The following is a 23,893-nucleotide window of genomic DNA, read 5'->3' as shown; positions in this document are numbered from 1 at the left end:
AAACAGTCTACCGAGTAATAGTCGAATAATAATTTCCAAATCACCAGTTCAGAGTTCACATAAAACAGGCCGATTGTCTTTGGAAAAACAATGCGTTTGCTCTCAGTTCAGCAATTACCTCAACGAATCATTAAGTTTATCATTGTAACATAGCCTATCATCAAATTTTATGTATGTTCACAAAGTGTTCATTTCTGTTTCACGATGGTCTGTTTTTGAGTATTCGGGAACCTTTTGCGATGTTCTGCAACCACCAGTACCAGGTACTGTAATTGTTCTTCATTGTGGGTGAGACGACCATTGAAGTTTTGAATCAGTGCGACGCCTCGCTCTGCGTGGTCATTGATGACAGACAATGCTTTCACCTTGTCACATGCCTCTCTATAATCAATGCGGCCATTCCATGTGGTCGGTTCTGCATCCAAGAAGCTGGTGGAGATCTCGAGAAGCTGCAGCAGCTTGATGGTATTAGTGGTTGCAAAATCTGCGAGTTTCTTGTCATTGACGCACTTCATATCCACCTGGCCTTTAACTTCTGGTTCTTCCGCTCCTGGGGTTGACTTCATGGCACTCGAGATGTCAGTTTTCGTTTCATGCGATACGTCGGGATCAAAAAGGGACAAGCCAACAAGGACTTCAGAAAGATACCAGAGATGAGTTGCAAACTTTTTGCTTGTCGCTTGAGAGATGGCTTTGTTGATGTTCCCATAGTTCACCAGGTCCTTTAGAAAAGCGAGATCATGGCGAGGAGTACTGGCTGCCACAGGACACAGGAACCAAGCCTTAACATATCCTAGCATAGAAAAGACACAGGTCACGAAGACCTTTTTCCTCACGGGCAGTCAGTCGGAACTGGTGTCGAAACATCCACACCTTGAATGAATATATCACCTTGGCCATCCATCTCGCCTGATGCATCGCCCCTGGTGCCATAAACTTCACTTCTCGCTCAGGTATGCCTCCGAGATAGACAAGGACAAGCTCGAGCAACTCCCGGTAGTCGTCTCTTGGTTGGTTCGCTTGAAGGGTTTCAGAAATGAAACCGTTGAGGCTGTCTCTAACATCTGCGATGTTCTGTCTGGTGTACTCATCACTGTTTGCATTCTGAAAGTCACTGGAGTCGATGAAGCTCCATTGCGCTTTAAATCGCTTGAAGATTTGGATTTCTGGACTAGAAGACGATCCCATGCACGTCCAAAATGAACAACCTGCAATAAGCTCCATGACATGGTGACGGCATCCCAAGTGCATCAGGCCAAGCATCTGCTCCAAAAGCACGCAAGCTCCGGATTGGCGACCGGTGTTGGAACTGGTTGTGTCGAAGCACATACCCTTCACCTGATCAGATATACCCCACTGATTTAAGGTGTCTGTCACAGCACGAGCCTGTTCCTGTCCCGTGCCAGATCCAAGTTTCGGTACAGCCAAGAGTTGTGAAATTCCAGGTCCAGACACTAAAACTGGTAGCCGATCTACCTTCTCGGAGCCAGTCAAATCACGAAGAAGTTTACCATCCCAGTGAACAACCAGTTGAGCTTTTGGATCAAAGGCATGCTTAATAGCTGTGGCCTGTGTTTTTCTGTGTTCATGCCACTGTCGCCGATTTGAGCTTCGATTTAAAGAGAATTCTGAGAGATCATGTCCCAAACTCTTTGCTGTCTCACTGACAAGAAGCATTGCTTTCCTATCGGAAATACCGGTTCGATCCAGACTAGACGACAGCTCTGGGGAGATGATTTGCTTTCTGCCTCTTTTAGATTGGTTGGTATCGGAAGTTGAGCTACTGCAGGCAACGCTGTCTGGAGAAAAGTTGCCAGACTCCTCCTCATCCGAAGTTTCACTGCTGCCCTCCAATGTCACTGATTGACTCATCGCCTCAATTTCTTGATCGGATCTACGCTTTCTGGTTTCCTCTTTATATTGTCTCTTCTGTGTGGCTTTTTCTTTTTTCTCAAGGACCTTGTCTACCGATGTCATCGAGCCACGTCGTCCATCTTCTCTCTGTGCCAAAAGAAACTCGCGGTCTTCTTCCATCTTAATTAGAGTCAAGGCTTCAGCATGTGCCACATCAAACAGGTTGTTGAAGTTGGCTTTGAACGCATTCTCCTTTTTTCTCTGTGTCTCTGTTTCACGAGTTGAATTCTTTTTCAGTCCCTGCCACTCAGCAAATAGTTTCTCAACTTTTTTCACCATGTCTTGTGTGTGACGTACAGGAATCCGTGCTCTGAGCCAGAAAGATGTCAATTTCTCTACAGTGGCTGTTGCTGCAACTCTGATAGTCTCTTTGCATTCGATGTGACGATACAAAAAATAACCCAAAACTTGTTGAATCGAAGGTAGTTTACACCCTGTTATATCCTCTTCATGAGGCAGAAGATATTTTTTTGATCTCTTCGATGAAGCCATCTTGATTTTTGTGACACGTTTGACAATCAGAACTCAGTGTGGTGAATATCTGAAACCACTAAGGCACTGTGATACTAATCGATAATAGAAAGCCAGTCAAAACGAATGCCACAATAATCCCAATCCATTTTGTGACAATTGTTCTCCTTGAAATCCGAAAGACAGTCAAAATTATTTACTGGTGTGGTCAGATATTTCGTTGACATGTATTTATGCAGTTTTATTATCGAACAATTATTTATTGTGCCAGTAACTTTGTACACTAGGTCTGATATAATGTGCGAAAAATCCTTATTTTTCATACCAAAATTTCAGAGGCCTTGAGCGACCTCTAAATTAGACCTAAGATTTAAGGCCCGAGCCCGAGCCCGAACCCGAACCAATTTCGGGCCGGGTCGGGCCTGAAATGTCAGTCATAAGGTCGGGTCGGGTCGGGTTCGGTCCTGCTTTTTTTTTTTTTTTTTAAATTAATTAATAATTATAAATATATGTTCATTAAAAATATATACTTAAACTATGTATGGATACTAGACCAAGGAATATAGTAAATCAAATAAATATTATTTGTGTACAATTAGTTGTGATTGCGGAAATCATAGCGTACAGTGACGTTGGTGACTTTTCCATCCGCATTAACAAACGCATTTTGTAAAATACGATCGCGCTTTATTGTTTAAATAAACGCGTTATATAGACTAGAATCTCCCAATTATTATAATTAGCTCGCTTTATTTTGTTTTAAAGCGTATTATATAGAATACGATCGCTTTTGTCGGAAGCGTACATTGACGTTGGTGACATTTTCATCCGCGTTAAAAAACGCAATTTGTAGAATACGATCGCGCTTTATTGTTTAAATAAACGCGTTATATAGACTAGGATCTCCCAATTGTTATAATTAGCTCGCTTTATTGTTTTAATAAGCGTTTTATATAGAATACGATCGCTTTTGTCGGAAGCGTGCATTGACGTTGGTGACATTTTCATCCGCGTTAAAAAACGCAATTTGCAGAATAAAATCACGCTTTATTGTTTAAATAAACGCGTTATATAGACTAGGATCTCCCAATTATTATAATTAGCTCGCTTTATTGTTTTAATAAGCGTTTTATATAGATTACGATCAGGGGGGGGGGGGAATTTGCATAGGAGTCGGAAAAGGGCACAACACGTCAACACCCCCTGAATGAAGGTGCTGCGCTAAAATCTTAAAGACGTACTACTACTGCTGCTGTGGATTATGGCCCAATGATCAAGTCGTCAAAATGACGGACGCCCTTAAATGTTTTCGCTACCTCAAAAAAAAAAAACCGTCAATGACAGATTGTCGCTTAATGTAACATCTGCAGTGCAGACACAGAAATATAAAAGATGTAAATGTTTATACAGTTTTATTTAACTTAGGCCTAGATGTTGTAACAAAAGGCAGAGTTTAATTTGTTATCATAAATCACCCCTCCTTATAAATAAAATATGTAATTTCGGGCCCCCCTCGGGCCGGGCCAGCAAATCCAGTTAATTAGTCGGGCTCGGTCCGGGTCGGGTTTAATACCCCTCGGGCCTGCGTCGGGCTCGGGTGCTTTTTTTTGGCCCGATCTTACCTCTACTCTAAATATCCTTTGATTTTGATGAAACTTTGCCTAATTACGTTTTGTATATATTGGAACATATTCAAGGGGTCAGAGTATGAAATTTTAAAAGTCGAAAAATAAGGACCACCCTACCCCACGGGCGCTGAGATGCTTTGGCACCCGGCAGTGGTAAAGCCATATTTGACGCTCCTTGCTGAGAGCTCCAACACTGCAACTCTGGAGGGCGCTGCAGGGTCAATTCAAAACTTGTCGGCCGGTCACTGGAAGTTTTCAGTGCGGAAGGAAAAAGGACTTCCCATCCTGGTGAAGCTGCTGCGAATGGACAACGATCAAGTTGTGTGTGGAGATCACATGCCACGGACCAATGTGTCACACTATTGTTATGTCCAAATATTACGACAGCTAAGGTCACCGCTCCTGTGACCCAACCAGGTATTACACTAGGACCAAATTCGACATCTCAAATCAAACCCAAAATCTATGTGAAACCGGATACAGATGATTGGTTCAAAATTACTACAGGTATTTAAAAAATAGATAACAATTGGCTTTTAATGGCTGAATGTGTTGGATGTGGCAGGGCCTTCAACACATCACCAACTTCAGAGGCCACAACCTGGCAACTGTTGAGGCTGAGGCTTCACTAGCTGCGGACCTTAATCAGTTCTTCGCTCGCTTTGAAGCTGGAAGGCCACAAACAGCCACATCACACCCACCAAAAACCAGCAGCAACTCCCTCACATTTCAGGAGCACGAAGTTAGGCGTGCGCTGAAAACCATAAACCCCAGGAAGGCAACTGGCCCGGATGGAGTACCAGGGAGGGTACTCGGGACTGTTCCGATCCGCTGGCTGGGGTCTTCACCACCATCTTCAACCAGTCCCCGTCACAGGCGACCGTCCCACCTTGCCTCAAAACCTCCACCATCATTCCCATCCCCAAAAAGTCAGCAGTGGAAAGCCTCAACGACTACGCCTGTAGCTCTTACGCCAGTGGTCATGAAGTGCTTTGAGAGGTTAGTGTCCCGGCACATCAAAAACTCCCTGCCACTCACACTGGACCCCCATCAGTTTGCCTACAGGGCAAACCGCTCCACTGACGACGCCATAAACACAGCACTTCACACCGTGCTGAAACACCTGGATCACCGGGGAGCTACGTCAGAATGCTCTTTCTGGACTTCAGCTCAGCCTTCAACACCGTTATCCCAGAGATCCTGGTGGAGAAACTTGCACACCTAGGACTATCTCCCTCCACCTGCCACTGGATAATGGACTTCCTCTCCAACCGCCCACAGTCGGTGAAACCCGGTACCAACGTCTCTCCCACTCCAACACTGGCTCCCCCCAAGGTTGTGCACTAACCCCCAGCTTTTCACCCTCTACAGCTCCGACTGCTCACCGATCCACCCCATAAACACTATAAATAAGTTAGCTGACTATACCACCTTGATCGGCCTCAACTCTGAAGGGGACGAGGCGGCATACAGGGATGAGGTGGAGTCACTTTCAACGTGGTGTTCGGAAAACCACCTCATACTGAACACCACAAAAACAATAGAACTGATTCTGGATTTCAGAAGGAATGGCAGGAATCCAGCACCACTCACCATAAAAGGAGACTGTGTAGAGAGAGTCGACTCTTTCAAATTTCTGGGTGTGCACATCTCCGACGACCTCTCCTGGTCTGCAGAGCGGTGGTAGGGAAGGCCCAGCAGCGACTGCACTTCCTGAGATTGCTCAGGAAAAATAATCTAAAACAGCAGCTGCAGGTGTCCTTTTACAAACCCACAGTGGAGAGCATTATAACATACTGCATTACGGTGTGGTATGCTAGGTGCACAGCAGCAGACAGGAAAAAGCTCCAGTGGATCATCAAAACAGCCCAAAAAATCGTCGGTTGCTCTCTGCCCAGTCTGGAGGACATTGCCTGCTCTCGCTACCTTAGCAGGGTAGAAAACATCGTCAAGGACTTTTCTCACCCCGGCCACCACCTCTTCGACCTGCTGCCTTCCGGCAAGCGCTACAGGTCACACAAAGCAAAAACAAACAGACTCAGAGACAGTTTCTTCCCCGCAGCCATTACCACCCTAAACAGACACTGCACAAAAAACTGAAACTCTTGCAAAAAACTACCTCACACGAATGTAAAATGGTACTCACGTACATGCTGACTGCACTATGTTTGTTCACTGCTCAAAACAGACACCGCACAAAAAAACTGAAAACTCATGCCAACACTACCTCATCCGAATATAATGGTACTCATGTCTATGTTCTTGCACATGTTCCTCAGACTTAAAATGTGGTTGGCGGCGCCCTCTGTTGGCTGCGGCTGCATCGGCTCGCTACAACGGGTCAGGTGTAATCGACATTTCGTTCTGTGTACATTGTTACACAGAATGACAATACAAGGAAATTATTATTATTATTATTATTATTATTATTATGTTGACTGCACTACGTTTACTGCTCACCTTGCAATGTCTGACCTTTTCTTTTTTCTGCACTATGATGTCTGTTTGCACCAATGCATATGCTGACTTTTTTTTGCACTATGATGACTTTGCACCAAATGCAATATTGCACAACCCTTACGATACCATCTTTATCACGATAACACTGTATGTAACACCCCACATGCCGATATTTCTTGTGTAAATACCATGTAAATTATAACTATAGCCTTATCCCCCTTGATTTAAAACCTTATTTTCTCTGTTCCTTTATCTTCTTGGCTCATACCTCACTGTGAATGTGTAAAACTGGAGTGTCATGCCCAATTTCGTTGTCATAATATGTTAACCCATTTTGTAACAATGACAATAAAGGTATATTCAATATATTCTGAACAGGCTGCCCTGGCAGCTAAAAAGATTGCATTATGTGCTTAGGTGCAAGGCTCTTACTACAGGTTGTACCCTCGGCTATGGAGGCAAAATGTCTCTTGGATGTGATGAACAATATCTTACCAACCATTAACTGTTCTTTTTGGAATAAAGTATATCCTATCACATCCTCAGAAAAAAACAAAACCTATGTTCTCTAACAAAGTAGCTGCAGGAAACTTTTCTTGCATGAATAGAACTGGTATAGACAAACATTAAATTATACACAATGTCACTCAGTACAAGCTGTAGGTATCAACTTCAAACCTCAGTCTCGAAGTGGCATCTAGTGGTGGTGTGGAGATGATAAGCTATTTAATAATCTACCTACATTGATAGCATCAGAGTACCCAGATGAGTGTACGTTAGCAGACCAAATAGCAGCAGGATTTGAATCACTTCTCTGTTGGTGGTGCACTGTTAATAAAAATGTTGATAAAATCAACTACATCCACTACAACGTGCAAAGACTGGGCAACAGCACGGAACAGGGCTTTTCTGCCATCCATGAACAGTTGTCAGCTACCTCCCTTATGGCTTTTCAGAACAGGATTGCTGTTGACATGCTCTTAGCGGAAAAAGGAGGTGTTTGTGCTATATTTGGTGATCAATGCTGCACATTTATCCCTAACACCACCACACCTGATGGAAGCCTCCCTAAGGCTCTAGAAGGCCTTAGGTCCCTCAACAGCAAGATGAAATACCATTAAGGAGTTGACACATCTATGTGGGATGGTTTCGGACAGATGTTTGTCCGTTACAAACATTTGGTAATGTCAGTCCTACTGTCTGTTGCTGTTTTCACAGCAATTCTCACCTTGTGTGGATGCTGTTGTATCCTTGTATCAGAAACGTATGAACCAAACTGATTACCACTGCTATAACACCTGTTAAAGCTGAAATGTCAGAAATGTATGCACTCCTTGGAAAACATCATGATTCTGACTCAAATGATGATAATAATGAAGATGATGCTATGCATTTACCAGATTTGTTCCCAAATCCAGGAAACTATGGAGAAGATGATGATGACTGTAACATGAATCTCTGAGTGTACCTTTTAGTATTATAACATGACTTTGCAATTGAAAATTTGAAAAGAAGCAGGTAGCAGACGATAATGAGATATAATACAAATTGAATAAACAGGAGGGAAATGTTGGAGTAATGTACATAAGTTATTCAATTTTACTATCATTTAGGTGTGTTATATATTTGCTTGAAATATTGTGCTTACGAAATAGGATGTTCTCACAAGCAAAAGTTTTCCAATGCAGTCTAGAGAGAACCAATGGTGTGTATAAGTTACAGATTTGACCCGAAAAGCCAAGGATCTTTTCTTGAGTATTGCTAAAGAGAGTTTATCAGTCACATTTCAAATAAGTGTTTGTACAAAAACTGGCTTCAACTGGAAATGTAACCTTCAAATGCATTCTTTTGTCTAGCAGTCGAAAACACGTAACTAGGGCGTTCCTTTTCTGATTAAAAGGCAAGGTGAGGGAATGCTGCTTTGGAGTGAGTTGGAGGAACTGTAACCAAAAGCAGTTTTCCGTTCGCTTCCCTTGAAAGTAGACCAAACACAATTCTCTGTCTTTTTTAATACAGGTTTTTGTTACAAGTGTTGGGTTGAACCTGACACCACCATGCAACTGCAACTCATTAACCATCCCCACTCAGCCCATCCACACTGGCCACAATTTGAATAAGAGCAAAATAAAAGTATTGCATGAGCTTCTGCACAGCCATCGCCTTAATCAAGCAAGTTTATCTCGTGCATCCATTCAACATGGTTGGTGTAACGTGTAAACAAGAAGCGACCTTTTCTTTTGAAATGGAAGTGGAATAAGAAAAGTTGATGCGGTTGAGAAAATGGTTGGCTCGCTTTTTTTTGTCCATTCTACCACGGAGGAGGAAGTCGCCTAACTCTTGAAGTTCATCCTCTAAAAGTAAGTTAAATTTAACTTTATTTATTTTTGTAAAATATATTTTATTAAATAATTATTTTAAGTACAAAAAACAAGCCTAATCATACTTATATAAACCTTAAACATACATTCCATACAAAATATAGCACCGAAGCAACTTAGGAACAAATTAGGCCAGCGTCTGTATACTAAATAGATAAATAGATGAAAGGTTTCTACAGCGAAGCTTTTAACAAGAACAAAAAAGTCCGATCACATCACGCCAATTTTGGCTAACCTGCATTGGCTCCCTGTTAGCCTTAGGTGTGATTTCAAGGTTCTCTTAGTATTATACAAAATCATACATAGACTTGCTCCCTCATATCTTTCAGATCTGATTTCCCCCTATGTTCAGGTCCGAAGCCTTCGTTCTGAGAGCGCCGGTCTTCTGGTGATCCCAAGAGCCAAGGAGTGTTCCACTCGTAAGACAGCGTTCTCCATCCAGGCACCGGTGCTGTGGAATGCTATTCCCCCTGAGATCCGTTCTGCAACCTCAGTGGAAATGTTTAAATCTAATCTTAAAACACACTTCTAATCTACAGCATATGAATAACCTTTACTTTTCTTGGACAAAATCTCTGTATTATTTGTGATTGCAACATCCTTTGCTGTCTAGTAATCCTGAAAGGGGGAAGCCACATGTGCGGTCCCTTCTCAAAGTTTCTTCATGTTGAGGTTTTTGAGTTTTTCATTGCCCTCATGTTGGTTCCAGATCAGGGGATGATGTAATAATAGTCTGAAAAAATAGTCTGTGTAATAACCTGCGAAGCCCTTTGAGACTCTTTGTGATTACGGGCCATACAAATAAAAATGACTTGACTTCATAGGTTTAATATATGACAATTTTTGGAACGCAACTGCCGCAAAAAAAAAAATAAGGATTATTGTATATAGTCTCAGTTTGATTACTGCCTGGTGTAGCTCCACAAGTAAAGTCTGTCCAGTCCAGGTCAAATTTTTCTTTGCAGTAGAAGCTGCTGGCATTAATAACTTTAAAATCTACTCAATTGTTTTCTTTTCTCTACAGGGGCGGCAGTAGCTCAGGAGGTCAAGCGTTCGTTTTGGAATCAAGAGATCGTAGGTTTGATTCCAAGCTCCTTGTGCTATATGTCAAAGTGTCCTTGGGCAGGACACTGAATCTCTGATCCCCGAAAAGCAGGTAGTTGCCTTGCATGTCTGACGCTGCTCTCAGTGTGTGAGCGTGAACGGGTAAGTGTGAAGCACATTGTAAAGCACATTTATTTTATTATTTGTGATACAACTACTTACCAATTCCAGCCTGACCGACAATCCATGACATTCGAATAAAGAGCATCACACCCCATATGTTTAACATACAGCGAACCTGAAAGAAAAGGGAGACAAATTTTGCTTATTCTGAAATGGCATATCTCAACATTTCAGAATAATATGAGGATCGCCTCTGAGGCTTGCTGCTGGCTATTTTAGGGTGAATTGTTTTCATTATTTTGCTGTTATTCGGGTTATGTAAAACCACATAAATGCACACGGAAATTCATTAATAGACCCAAATAAATTTGCCTTTAAATTTTATGATTACTTATGCATGTATAGCATTCGATCTGTCCAATTGCGTGTGCAATCTGTGATATTTTTCCTTTTCTTTGTGCCCCAAAAAACTGTGGACTTGAATTACAGAGAGAAATTACATGATAGATGCCAACTAACGCTAACTTGCTTAACAAGGATCATGTGTATTGATTTATTACTCCAGGACAGTTAAGTTTCATTTTCTGTCCCCATGGTGAACGTACCACAGTTGTGTATACATCGCACAAGACCATGCTTCTGTCAAGCAACTTACAATAACAACTTTTAAACACACGGGATGCATGAATGGAGCAAGGTGGGACAGCCCCACTTCATGGCGGCGCATACAATGGATGCTGCGTCTCGATGCTCTCCAGCAAATCTTCTATTTACTACCGTTCTCTTGTCTTTTTTGCTTTCTTTTGTGGATAAATGCGTGGCAAAAAAGACTTATTGTAGGGACGAACTTATTCGATTGGGTGGGCGTCTACATTTTTTCGGGCACTTTTTACACCGCCTATGATATCCCGAACGAGCTTCAAAGAGATCCGGCATCTTTGTGGACAACTATTCCTCCTACTAAACGACGACAAAGGCGCCGTGAAGACAGGAAACATAAGCGTGGTTGCCGTGTGGGTAAATGTGTGAAGCGTGCGAAATCGAAGGAGCAAGAAGGACGCGAAAATGTGACTAATTCCACCATTCATTCCTCGCCGGACAACCGACGAACGGCGACATCTTGTGACGATCTCTACAAAGACTAGAAAGACTTCAGCTAAGTCAAATGATTCAGCAAAGCCAAAATTTGGTCTTTTAAATATTAGATCGCTTGCTCCTAAAGCTTTACTTGTCGATAACATTGTTCGTGATTATAAACGTAACTGTATCGGTCTTTGTGAAACTTGGTTATGCCCGGATGAATTTTTGCCGCGAAATTATGCGTCTCCCCCAGACTACGCGAGTAGCCATGTGGCACGCACGTTGAAGAAGGGTGGCGGTGTCGCGCTCATTTCTGAAAAAAACTCTCAAATTTAATCCTCGTACCTCTAGTAATTACAAGGCGTTTGAGGCTCTTGTGATGCGGTCCTCTCTATTGTCGATTTATGTAATAACTATCGCGCACCTGGGCCATACACAACTTTCTTAGACGAATTTGCTTTTCTCTGAACTAGTAACCCATGCAGACAAAATTATAATTATGGGGGACTTTAACATTCATATGAACTCCCCACTCAGTTCACTTACTGTTGCTTTTCGGTCTCTAATTGATGGATTTGGTTTTAATCAACTGGTTGATTTGCCAACCCATAAAGATGGAAACACGCTAGACTTGGTTCTGACTCGAGGAGTTTTAACCTCAAACATTATGGTGTTACCATGTACTACCGTTATCTCGGATCATTATTTAGTTGCATTTGAGGTGCTAGCTAAATGTAGTGCTAAAAAAGCTGAAGGATTTAGCGGACGCAATATAAGCACTGGCACAGTTTCTGAGCTCTTTGAACTCCTTCCTGGAGCAGTTGCGTCCTTTCCTTCATACAATGGCTCGATTGACTCACTCATGAATGAGTTGAATACCACCCTGACTAGTGTTCTGGATTCAATAGTGCCCATAAGGCTTAAATCACGTCCTAAAAGACGCACGCCTTGGTTTACTGATGAAACTAGAACCCTTAAACAAGAATACAGGAAATTGGAAAGAAAATACCGCGCTACCAAGCTTGAGGTTTTCCATCAAACCTGGTGTGACAGCTTGTTAATGTATAAAGCGGCCCTTGCTTCTGCAAAATCGGCCTACCTTTCGAAGGTGATTGCGTCAGAAAAGAACAATCCCAAAGTCCTTTTTGACACTGTAGCATCGCTTACAAGGCAACAGACTATCGCAGATAGTTCCACCCATTCAGCCCATGACTTAATGGTCTTCTTTACTAAGAAGATTCAATGGATACAGGAAGAAATTGCTAAAGACATTATTAATACAACACATATTAAAGGGCTGAAATCTACAGATGCGGCCAAACTGACAACTTGCCAGTTCGACCCGCTCCCAGGTTCACTTATTAAAGGTCTTTTTGGCGTCCTTGGACCTTCACTTCTAAATATAATAAACATATCACTCTCCTCAGGTGTAGTTCCAGCAGCTTTTAAGTCCGTCCTTATTAAACCTACACTGAAACGACCGAACCTTGATCCAGAAAGCTTATGTAATTATAGACCTGTGTCAAACCTACCTTTCCTTTCTAAAGTACTTGAAAAAGTAGTGGCACAGCAGCTGAAAGATTTCATATCAGAGAATAACCTTTTTGAATCTATGCAATCAAGGATTCAGGGCTAACCACTCTACTGAGACAGCTCTGATCAAGGTAACAAATGATCTCCTACTGGCAATGGATTCCGGCGCTTCATCACTTTTGCTGCTGCTGGATATTAGTGTTGCTTTTGACACAGTGCACCACAATTTTCTACTAGAACGGTTGGAAAAATTTTTTGCTCTCTCAGGAACCGTCCTCTCATGGTTCAGATCCTACCTCTCAGATAGGACGCACTGTGTTAAATATGGCGAAATGACATCTAGATAGATAGATAGATAGATAGATACTTTATTCATCCCCGAAGGGAAATTCACTTTTCCAGCAGCATCCCTAAGCTGAGAACAATCGAAAATAACAGAACAAATCTGAACCCTTTAGTGTTACCTGTGGTGTTCCGCAGGGTTCAGTTCAGGGGAATGTATAAATCTAATCTTAAAACTCGCTTCTACTCTATAGCATATGAATAATCTACTCTTCTTGTCGGCTCCAGAGCAGGGGAATGTATAATAATATTCTGAAAAATAGTCTCTGTAATATAGTGTAATAATCTGTGAAGCCCTTTGAGACTCTTTGTGATTTAGGGCTATACAAATAAAAATGACTTGACTTAACTTGACTTACTTAGTAGATGTAGATGATTGACATGAACCAAATAAATCATCCTTTAATTAATGTCAAAAGCAGAAACGATGTCTGTTTATACGATACCTGTATACCAGAATGCTCGTTTGTAAACGATTATTCTAAGTCGGACTATTCCCTCCATGTAAACAGTCACAAAACGGTGAAAAAATATCGACCTTGCCGATGTTTAGAAAAATAGATATACGTATCTTATTTCTGACTTATTATGGAATTATGTTGCTGTTAGATGTCATCGCACTACTTTTTCATTGCATTAATGAGAGAAGAGGTTTTTTCTGATGCATTTACAACTCAAGCCAGTCTCCAAACACTACCTTGTAAATATTTTTGTCCGACTGGAATCAGAATTAGTGTCTTGCCATAATTATATTTTAATACCATGAACATTTCCTTTTTTTGTGTATTGTAACCACTGTGTGTGTTTGCGGATGAGGTGTTTTGTCTTGTTGGGTGGGGAGGGTAGACGTTATTTTATTGTCTTGCTTTATGCTGAATGCTTTTATACAGCAGTAAGAGTTGAAATTCATTGCATTGACAAGTGCTTTACAAATAAATTTGATTTGATTCAAGCTTTTTCCACTATATTATTTTTGAATTATTCACATGCGAGCTGCATTTCAAAGAAAGAAAAATTGGGCATACAAACAGGACAAGATGTCGAGGCTTCATGACCAATGTTAATGTTTTGCAAACAGGAAACTTTTTCTTACCTTTCACCAGGCACATTTTAGAAGACTGTTTGTACACAGTTGAAAAAATGGTTTAAATGCAGATGGTTAAAGAACAGGACACTTTCCAGGTTAAAGACAGGTTGCCTTTTGATTTGAAGACAATTCTTATTGAACCTTGCAAAATGCATTTAGAAAAAAGTGTGAAGTGGTTGCTACAATAAAAACGGATAGGATGCATTTTTAAAAAGTTAAATTGCAGAGTGAAAATTAAACCCGCCAATATTGACAGTATTGAACTCAGGTATTGATATTTGCGCCTCACAAACTGGCTTCAGGCATCTGCATGTGGTTAGTGCATTTTACATTGATCTAATTTGTTTGGTGGATGTGTTCATATTAGTATAATATATAAGGCAACAAACCAGAACTCCTTTGATCCAGCCAAACTTAACAACTCCTTTGGATTCTGCGGCTTCCTTAGCTGCAGCTTCCTCAGCTGGTGTCAGCTCATCACCATTTGCAAAACCATCTTCAAAAGGTTCCTGAAAAAAGGAATAAAAACAAGAACAGCTTTTTTTGGAGGGAATAATTCAGGGAGTACATGTAAATAGTGCATTTGGACAAGTAAAATCTAATATCACCTCATGAACAACTTATTGTTGGCTAACTACATCTCTCGCCCTTTACAACACATTTTAAGTAAAGCAAATAAAGCAACTTTTGGATTCTTAAAAGAATAGAAAGTCAAACGTATTTGCCTAAACACTGTTATCAATGAAAAGGTAAAAAAATGTTGCGACAGATACCGTAAAATCCGGACTATAGAGCGCACCTGATTATAAGCCGCACGGACCACATTTTGCGGACATTATTGGTTTTGTCCTTACACAAGCCGCACCTGTATATAAGCCGCATGCGCCAACATTTAAACATGTAACACAGTCACAAGTTTATCCCAAACGTAACCTAAGGTGCCGCGATTATAACTGCAAATATAGTACACAATTCATCCACCACATATGGCAACATGAAAGGAAAATGATACCGGTAGTTAGAATTTAATGCAAACCTTTAAAGTCCAGGTCTCGTTGAAATTAATCCAACGAAAAAAATGTATATTTCCAAAGTTAAGGGTGGGAAAAATATATATCCACTATTGTCCGCTGCAGCAAGCAAGAGATTTAACTCAGCTTTACCCCACTTCACGTCCGCCCGCGTTTAAATTTTACCTTTTGTACTCGAGTGCCGCCGGTGGCCGCTTCACTGAATAAGCCGCAGGGCTGAACATTTGAGAAAAAAGTAGCGGCTTATAGTCCGGAATTTACAGTATATTTTATGAGTTACAACTGTCATGGCCACCGTTCTAGTCCATAGCTCACCAAAAATATTTTGACCCAACACTTGTGTTACAGGAACATAGAACCATAATAATCGGTTGATTTTAACAAAGTCCCATGCTACTTCACTCCAAATAACACCTAAATTTGAGCCACATTAAATGACTTAAAAGTTGGGTTATTTCAGTAACTAAATTTCATGTTTTTAGAAAGCTATTTGAGCACCAAACAACATTTTAATCACACGGTCAAGCTCAAAGCTGGGCTATAATTGTAATTTTATCTGGGTAAGCTTGAAAATTGAATTAATACCACCAAAACCATGTTATTTTTACAGAATAACTTTGCTCGTAGCTGGTTTTGAAACCATTATTTCAAAAGCAGGTTTGCCGGTTTTGTTGAATTCAGTCCAAAAATTAAGTGTGGTGCGTCATTGTTGGTTGCCACGCTAATGGACCAAATTGCATTTGTGTGTCATCGTCCCTCGAGGATTGAAAGACACTACAGCGACTTGACTATGGCTGAGTCCCATTCTTCGCACTTTCACTCGCTATCTGCCCTAGTCACTCGGTTTTGCGCGTTCACGTGAAAATGGGGTGTGTCCCGATACTCTCAAGACCGAGGGAGAAGTGCCCTCAAACCATGTCATAACCACTTCAGACCGAAGGAGGTCAGTACCTCACTTGGTAGCCAAGTGACTACCCAGAAGGCTATGCGAATTCTCAATATCAACAAACATGGCTGGAAAGGAACCGCACAAATGTAAGTAGTTTTCCACAACTACGCATGTATTTGCAAACGAAATATATTGAGATATCTTAGTTAGACATAAAGGCAATAGAAAATCATATTTCCGCGTTTAAACATGAACATTGCAAAATCGCTACTTAATACAGTGCATAAATCTACCGAGGGAGCCGCAAAAAAATCCTCACACTACAAACAGTAGAGTTGGATAACTGGAGAAAATCACAGCTCAGCCTATCCCTGTTTTTATTTTAAACGAGTCGTGCTTTTACATCTACATGGCCAGACTCACAAATTTTTTTTCAAAATGGGAGTAGATAAAGGGTTAAGATGGCTTTGATGGCGGACGAATCAGGTTAGCACTGCTCGTTCTCTGCGTTTATACTCTCATTTGCGCCGGCTTTGAGTGTGTTGTTAACTATTAATTTTATAATTCGGACCATTTTGACAGAGCTAGAAGTAAAGCAGCCGAGTCCTGCCATGGCCGGGTATTATACCGGCGGGCGGAGACATAACTGCGTACGATTCTTGCTCAAAGATGTTGTGGTAATTTCGGAGGGAATGACAAGGCTGGATTTTATTAACAAGTTTATTGAAAAGCTTTTGAAGTTTAAAAAGGAGGAGATACATGCTATCATAAAAATGCCTTTTGGCAAGGGCTTTGATGTAAGTTTTGTAACGGCGGCTCTTAATCAAGAGTTTTGGAATCGCTTTGAGGGGGTGAGGCCCTACTTTTCTGGATTTACAGTGGAGAAGCTGACTGATAATGCTAACAAGATAGTCATTGTCAGAATGTTTAATGAGGTGGTGAGTGCTGATGACGTCTGTTATTGGTTGAGTAGATACTGCTCGATAAAAGGCCAGGCTATGAAGGTGAGGGATGAGAAAAGCTATTGGACTGGTGCCTGGAGGATACCCATCCAACAATGGCAAGATCCTCAGGGCTTTCAGGGACTGAAACGCCTTTCATCAACTATTGTCCTGGGGGAAAACCGTGGCATTATCCACTATCAAGGACAGCCGAACCTCTGTCGCAAATGTGGTGAGCATGGGCATCTAGCTGAGGTATGTGATCGAATTTTTTGTGGAAAGTGCAGAACAATTGGACATTCCTTTGGGGAATTTACCAATAGCAGAAAAAGCAACCTCTGTGGAGAAACGAACCACCTCTATAGGAACTGCCCGAAACCGTTTGCTAACAAATTGAAAGCTAGGAAGGCAGTTAACAAAAACAACAAAGACAACATAGATAATGAAATGAATAGATGTACCATAGATAATGAAATGAATAAATGTAACAAAGACAATGAAATTAATAAAGTTATGGAAATACCAAATGAAAATGAACAAGAAATGAATAAAGTTATGGAAATACCCAATGAAGATGAACAGGAAATAAATAAAGTTATGGAAATACCCAATGAAGATGAACAAGAAATGCACAAAGAAAATGGACAAGACAAACAAATTGAAAATACAGATGTCCCTACTAAATCCCCTGGAGGAGAGACCAAAGAATCAATTTTGAATCAGGAAGGACCTGGAAATTCTAATTCGATTTTTCATACAATACCTGAATTTGGACAAGACAAACAAATAGAAAAGTCAACTGCCACTCCAAAAACACATATTAATCAGGAAGGGCCTGGAAGAGATTCCAAATTAGCAAATTTGTTTGCTACGCCACTACCGGGATTTGAAAAAGACAAATAAATTGAAAAGGCGAACAACTCTCCAAAAACCCATATGGGTACTGGAAAGAGGGGTAAAAGTAAGACAAAATTGGGGGTGGTGAAAACACCGGAAACAAAGAGAAGAGATTTAGAACAAAGCCGATTGCCGATGAAAAAGCCCACAAGGGAACTGTATGAAGTTGAGCCAGAGGAAGTCGGGGAGGGAAAAAATCTGACCCTTTGTGGGCAGGGAAGTAAGAGACCCCTCGATAGGTCCTCTGGCTCACCCCCTAACCCAGAAAAAAGAGGAAGACCTGGAACCACAGACAGAGAGTCAGAGGATTCCAGAGTTTTCCCCGGTGAGTCTCCAAATGAGGTACTGCTCTTAAATGGTGTGTCTGACACAGGTGACACTCTCGATGGTCACCAAAGAATGGACTCGGATCCCCCAGTTTTGTCTAAGTACTTTAAATACTTTAACAACAATTATGAACATTACATTTTCTACTATCAATGTGAGAAGTGTGAGATCAAAGGTTAAGGCTCACAGCGTTTTATCGTTCTTAAAAACTATCAGAACAGAATTGTGTTTTTACTACAATAATGCTGCATCCCCTTTCTAAAAATTATAAACAGTGGTAAGAGATTTGGCCATATCCGTCATTATTGAGTGGCTCTAATGAAAACCGTAACAATGGGGTAGCCATTTTAATTAACAACCCTCAACTCATCATAAAGGGGAGTACTGTGATGAGAGATGGACGCACAATCTTAGCAAGACTTTCCTATAAGGGAATGATTTTAACCTCATTAACATATACGGCCATCCCGACATTCAACTCAGGTACGAACTCTTAGAGGACATCCAGTCGCATATGCTAGGCCATCAACCACTAATCGTGGGAGGAGATTTTAATTGCATCCGAAGTAGGAAGGATAGAAAGGGGACCGATGAGGAGTTTAAAGTAGATAAAACATCAACTTTATTACAAGACATGTGCCGGACATTTAAACTGGAGGACTGTTTCAAATCCATACATCCAGGAGAGGAGGGCTTCAACTGGTTCAGTATTGACAATGCCAGAGCCTCTCGAATAGACTACATATTTACAAGGGGTTTAAAACCAAGTGATGCAAGATTAGTTCCTGTTTTTTTTTTCGGATCACTTACTACGGTCAAGCTCTCTCTCATTTCCTTCAGGTATGACTGTTGGGAAGGGTCTGTGGAAGTTAAACTGCTCCCTGCTGGAGGATGAGGCTCTAGCGGCACAATACAGGGAGCTGTACAAAGATTGGCAGACCCTTCAAGACTCGTATGATTCACGAGCACAGTGGTGGGAGATGACAAAGAAACGAACACAGACCTTTTTTAAAAATGCAGGGAAAAACAAGAAACTTAAAGAGATGAAACACATGTCGGTACTACAAAGAATCCAACGCTATTTCATCCTAAAAGAAAAGGGGAGGGACTTTAATGATGAAATCAGAGAGACCAAACAAGAACTAAACGCTTTTGCGGAAATAAAGAGCAAAGGCATCATAATAAGAAGCAGAGAAAGAGAAATAGAAGAAGGGGAAAAATGTACACGCTACTTTTTAAAAAAAATTATGAGCAAAAGTGAGGGGCTTTTTAAACTTCATAACGAAAACGGGCAAACAAAGGAAAGTAGTGAAATAACCAAATTAGTCGAAGACTACTACAAAAAAATATATGAAAAGAAAGAAACACATGAGAATGAAATGGGGCATGTATTAGATCATATTTTAAGATCAATGCGGCAAGACCCCTTTTTAACATCGGACTTTACCCAAGACCAACTGAATGATTGCATAAAGGCTATGAAAAAAGGCAAATCACCCGGGTAGGACGGGCTCAACCTCAAATTTTACCGGACTTTTTGGGATATTTCAGCACCAGATCATATTACTGTTTTTAACCAATTTTCCAGTCGAGACAACATGCCATACAGTTTCTATTGCACAAAAAAGGAGACAAAACTGACTTAAAAAACTGGCGACCCATAACGCTTTTAAACGTGGACTGTAAAATTTTCAGCAAACTTTTAGCAACACGAATGACTGTAGTCTTGGGAGACTTGGTTGATCCGGACCAAACCTGTGCCATCGTGGGAAGGAAGATCAGCGACAGTCTCATGCTGATCCGTGACACCATTTGTTATGCAAGGGACAGAAACATGCGACTAGCGGTCCTAAACCTAGACTTTGAGAAAGCCTTTGATCGAGTCTCGCACCAATACCTCTTCAGGGTATTGCAAAAATGTGGTTTTCCCCAAAAATACATCAAGTGAGTGGGACTGCTATACCGAGACATCTACAGCAAATTCATGATTAACGGGAATTTATCAGAAGCAATCGAGATCAACTGCGGTGTACGTCAAGGTTGCCCTATGTCTCCCCTTCTCTATGTTCTTTGCATTGAACCTTTGGCACAAATGTTAAGAATAGATTTGATGAAGGGATCAATATCCCAGGAAGTGGGGGACAAATTACAAGTGCGTTTTGTACATGGATGATTTTAATATTTTATGTACTGATCGCGTATCTGTTGGAGGAGCCCTTGACTTGACTGACCTGTTTGGGAGGGTGTCTGGGTCAAGGCTAAATAGAGAAAAATCCCAAGTGAAGTTTTATGGAACGTGGAAAGAGACAGAAAAGGCAGGACTCCCACTGACAGTGTTAGAGACAGACCAGAAAATCCTAGGGATAAAATTCAATGCGGATGGAGGAGGCGAGACCAACTGGGACGACGTGACAAGGAAAGTTAAGCAAAGACTTGTTTTTTGGACACTAAGAAAACTGACAATAGAGGGGAAGGTCCTAATCATCAAAGCGATCATCCTCCCACTGCTTTTATCAATCAGTTCAGTTTTTATGCCCAAAAGAAACATGCTGTTACAACTGGACCGTGCCATCTTTCACTTTATCTGGGGCTCAAAGTGGGAAAGGATAAAAAGAGATACAATGAAAAAGAAAAAGGAAAAAGGAGGGAAAGGAGTGCCTGACCTCCAGCTTTTCCTGGGAAGCAAATATGTCTCTCTCCAAAACGCTATGGGCCCACCCAACAATCCGAAAAGTCAAACGATGACCCGGTTCTGGATGGGCTCATACTTGCGGAAGCTAAAGCTTGGACCAAACAATCGTTTGATTCCAGTTTCATTTAACTTGCCATCAACACATCTCTTTATTTGGGATTTTTTAAAGAAGTTTGATTTAGAAACAGAAGAATGTCACACTTTACAAAACCACAGGGCCCTTATTGCACAGTGAGTCCTGTGCGGGGGCATGCGTTTGGCGAACCTACAACGGTTTGGAGCAACGTGAATCATCCTGCCCTCCCAAACAGACTTCGAGACTTGTCATGGATGGTGGCTCATGAGGTTCACCAGTCAGAGCCGTAATGCACCACCAAGGAATGTCAGCAACCTCGACCTGGCTGTGGCGCCCAGGAGTCGGTGAGGCACCTTTTTTGTGAGTGCAGCGCTGCCGAGGACTTGTGGACAATGGCCGACCAACTAGGAAAATTCCCGGACTTGCCAGCAGGGGAGGTCCCTGACGCACAGTACGTGCTTTACGGGGTGAGTCATTCGAGAAAGTCACGGAACGACTTTGCCAGGGACTGGCTCACTCTCGCCGCCATCAAGGACGCCATCTGGACCTCCAGAAACCTGCTGGTATGGAGGTGCAGGCAGATCCCCCCCCCGTGGCTGTGCTCCAAATGGCTGCAGATACCATACAATCTGCGAGCGGCGGGCCTAGGATGCAGCCATAAAGAAGAATCGTCTGCACCCACCCGGAGGGGGGAACCGGAGCTACACTGTGGGGGTCCCGGCAGCAACGGCCTGGTTGTGGAAAGTAGAAGTAAGAAAGGAGAGGACCCACACAGAGGACTGGAGGATGCCGCTTGGGAGGGTGGGATGGCAGAGCTATGCCCTTGCACAATAGTATTGCCCTTTACACATTGGTTAACTACTGTTAAAAGATAATAACTCTGAAATGGTTTAATTGATGTTGAAAATGTCAGGAAAAAAAAATGTTAAAACGTCATATTGTCACGTCATATTGTCAGATATAAAAAAATTGTGAATATGCTTGTTTGCTGTTGAGATTGTAGTGTTTGTTTTGCTGCTGTTGGTGTCAGTGGATTTGTTCAGACCAAAAAACAATCGACTTTGGCCTGGACGGATCTATTGACACTGACAAAGATGTTAAATAACGAAATTGTGAATATGTTTGATTGCTATTAAGATTTTCGAGAAGGGTTGTTCAAACCTCACATTGTTTGTTTGCTGCTATTAGTGTCAATAAATTTGTTCATACCAAATCTCAGAAAAAATGTTAAAACATCGTGTTGCCGAACATGACGGAATTGTGAATATGCTCGGCTGTTAAGATGGTTGTTCAAACCTCACATTGTGTTTGCTGTTAAACGTCATATTGAAATATAATATTGTGAATGTGCTTGATTGCTGTTGAGATTGTCAAGAGGGGTTGTTCAAACCTCACACTGTTTGTTTTCTGTTATTAAGTCAAGTCAAGTCATTTTTATTTGTATAGCCCTAAATCACGAAGAGTCTCAAAGGGCTTCACAGATTATTACACTATATTACACAGACTATAGACAGAGTAGGTTATTCATATGCTATGGAGTAGAAGTGAGTTTTAAGCTTGGATTTAAACATTTCCACTGAGGTTGCAGATCGGATCTCAGGAGGAAGAGCATTCCACAGCACCGGTGTCAATAAATTTGTTCAAACCAAAAAAACATGGCCAGACTCTAAAGCAGCATAGTCATAATAACGTTCTGAATATGTGCCCTTGTTTACTGCACACAATTTTGGATGTTGTGTTTTATTTACAATACGATTCTTTCATGTAAGATCAGAATGCATTATTTTCATCATGCATTGTGAGTAATGTCTCCGAATTTTACGTGGAAATACAGTTGAAACAAATTACTATCACAGTCCACTGCCTTCTCTGTGAATACATATTAAACTAATTACCTTCTTAAAATGTTGTCCAAATGTGGAGACAATTCTAAAGCATATGTGATGCTCGCCAATAGAAGGCTCTTACAGCCATAAGAATAACATGTCAGTTGTGTGTATCTATTCACGATCAAATAATTATCCAGAAAACATCCTACAATTTCCTGTCTCACATCAACTTGTTGAGCATCCTATACACAGTTGTTTTTGTACAACACACCAGCATTAAGTATTTCTTGTTTTTTCCACCCAACCTAAAGGCCACTGTAGAACGTCCCGTGGAAGAGCTGGTCACCATCACAGCTACCAAACCATCCACACCACCGGGCACGTCGTCGGCATCTTCCAATCCGGCGACAAACCCCAAATCACCCAGAAAAAAAAGGAAGCGCGATACACTCCTTGATTTTTTGAAAGAGGAGTCTGCCAGAGTGAAGAAAAGGCACGAGGAAACTGAGGCCAAAAATGAGCAGTTCCCGATCCTTTTTGGAAAGCTCGTGGACAAATTTCTAGAACAGTGACATCTCTGCAATGGTTCCCTTTGTTTTATAAAATGAAAATATTTTATTTTACTAAGAACTCAATGAAGTTCCAGTTTGTGGTTTCCAGCTTTATGGAAGTATTGGTATATTTTTGTTACAATTTGTGACACATTATTTACCATTATGTATTTTGGCCCAATGTGAGTTTGTTTTTCTTAAAGTAAAATATTATTTAACCTGGAGTGATTTGTAGTTGTTTTCTGTCCAACAGTCACATAGTTCACACACAGTATCTCACATCATTTTGAAATAAACCACCAAGGAGTTACTGAAAATAAAGATGTTTATTGAATAGTAATGCAGAAAAGCACAGGATGCAAATGTGGGTCTGACTTCCAGAGCCTGAAACATGGCTTTTGGGCAATTTATTCCATATTAACTGTGGACTATTCTGTGTACGGTGGGCCTGGGAACCTCCAGCCATGGTCCTGTTCCCTCTTTAGCAGCTCCTGCAGGGCCCACGTGACCTTCTTGCGCAACCTTAAGTCCTGAATGAGTTCTGACTCCACATCGAACCATAAGTACAGGATGGGAACATTCCTGTCCAACCTGTCCACG

General features: G+C 41.3%; 1 protein-coding gene across 2 annotated transcripts in view; it reads right to left on the bottom strand.

The window, feature by feature from the left end:
- LOC148351212 (solute carrier family 12 member 2-like) overlaps positions 1–23,893 on the bottom strand; it is a 138,375-nt gene that overhangs the window by 82,731 nt on the left and 31,751 nt on the right. For both annotated transcript variants that reach the window (XM_088319940.1, XM_088319939.1), the window contains exons 2-3: positions 14,450–14,569; positions 10,118–10,193 (exon numbers count right to left, since the gene is read on the bottom strand). In XM_088319940.1, coding sequence (XP_088176066.1) covers positions 10,118–10,193; positions 14,450–14,569 — 196 coding nt within the window. The remainder of the gene's footprint in view (positions 1–10,117; positions 10,194–14,449; positions 14,570–23,893) is intronic.

The sequence above is a fragment of the Urocampus carinirostris genome, chromosome 16 (genome assembly GCF_059441175.1).
Source record: "Urocampus carinirostris isolate Australia breed hairy pipefish chromosome 16, RoL_Ucar_1.0, whole genome shotgun sequence".
NCBI classification, from domain to species: Eukaryota; Metazoa; Chordata; class Actinopteri; order Syngnathiformes; family Syngnathidae; genus Urocampus; species Urocampus carinirostris.
This window is presented reverse-complemented; position numbering and strand designations above follow the sequence as displayed.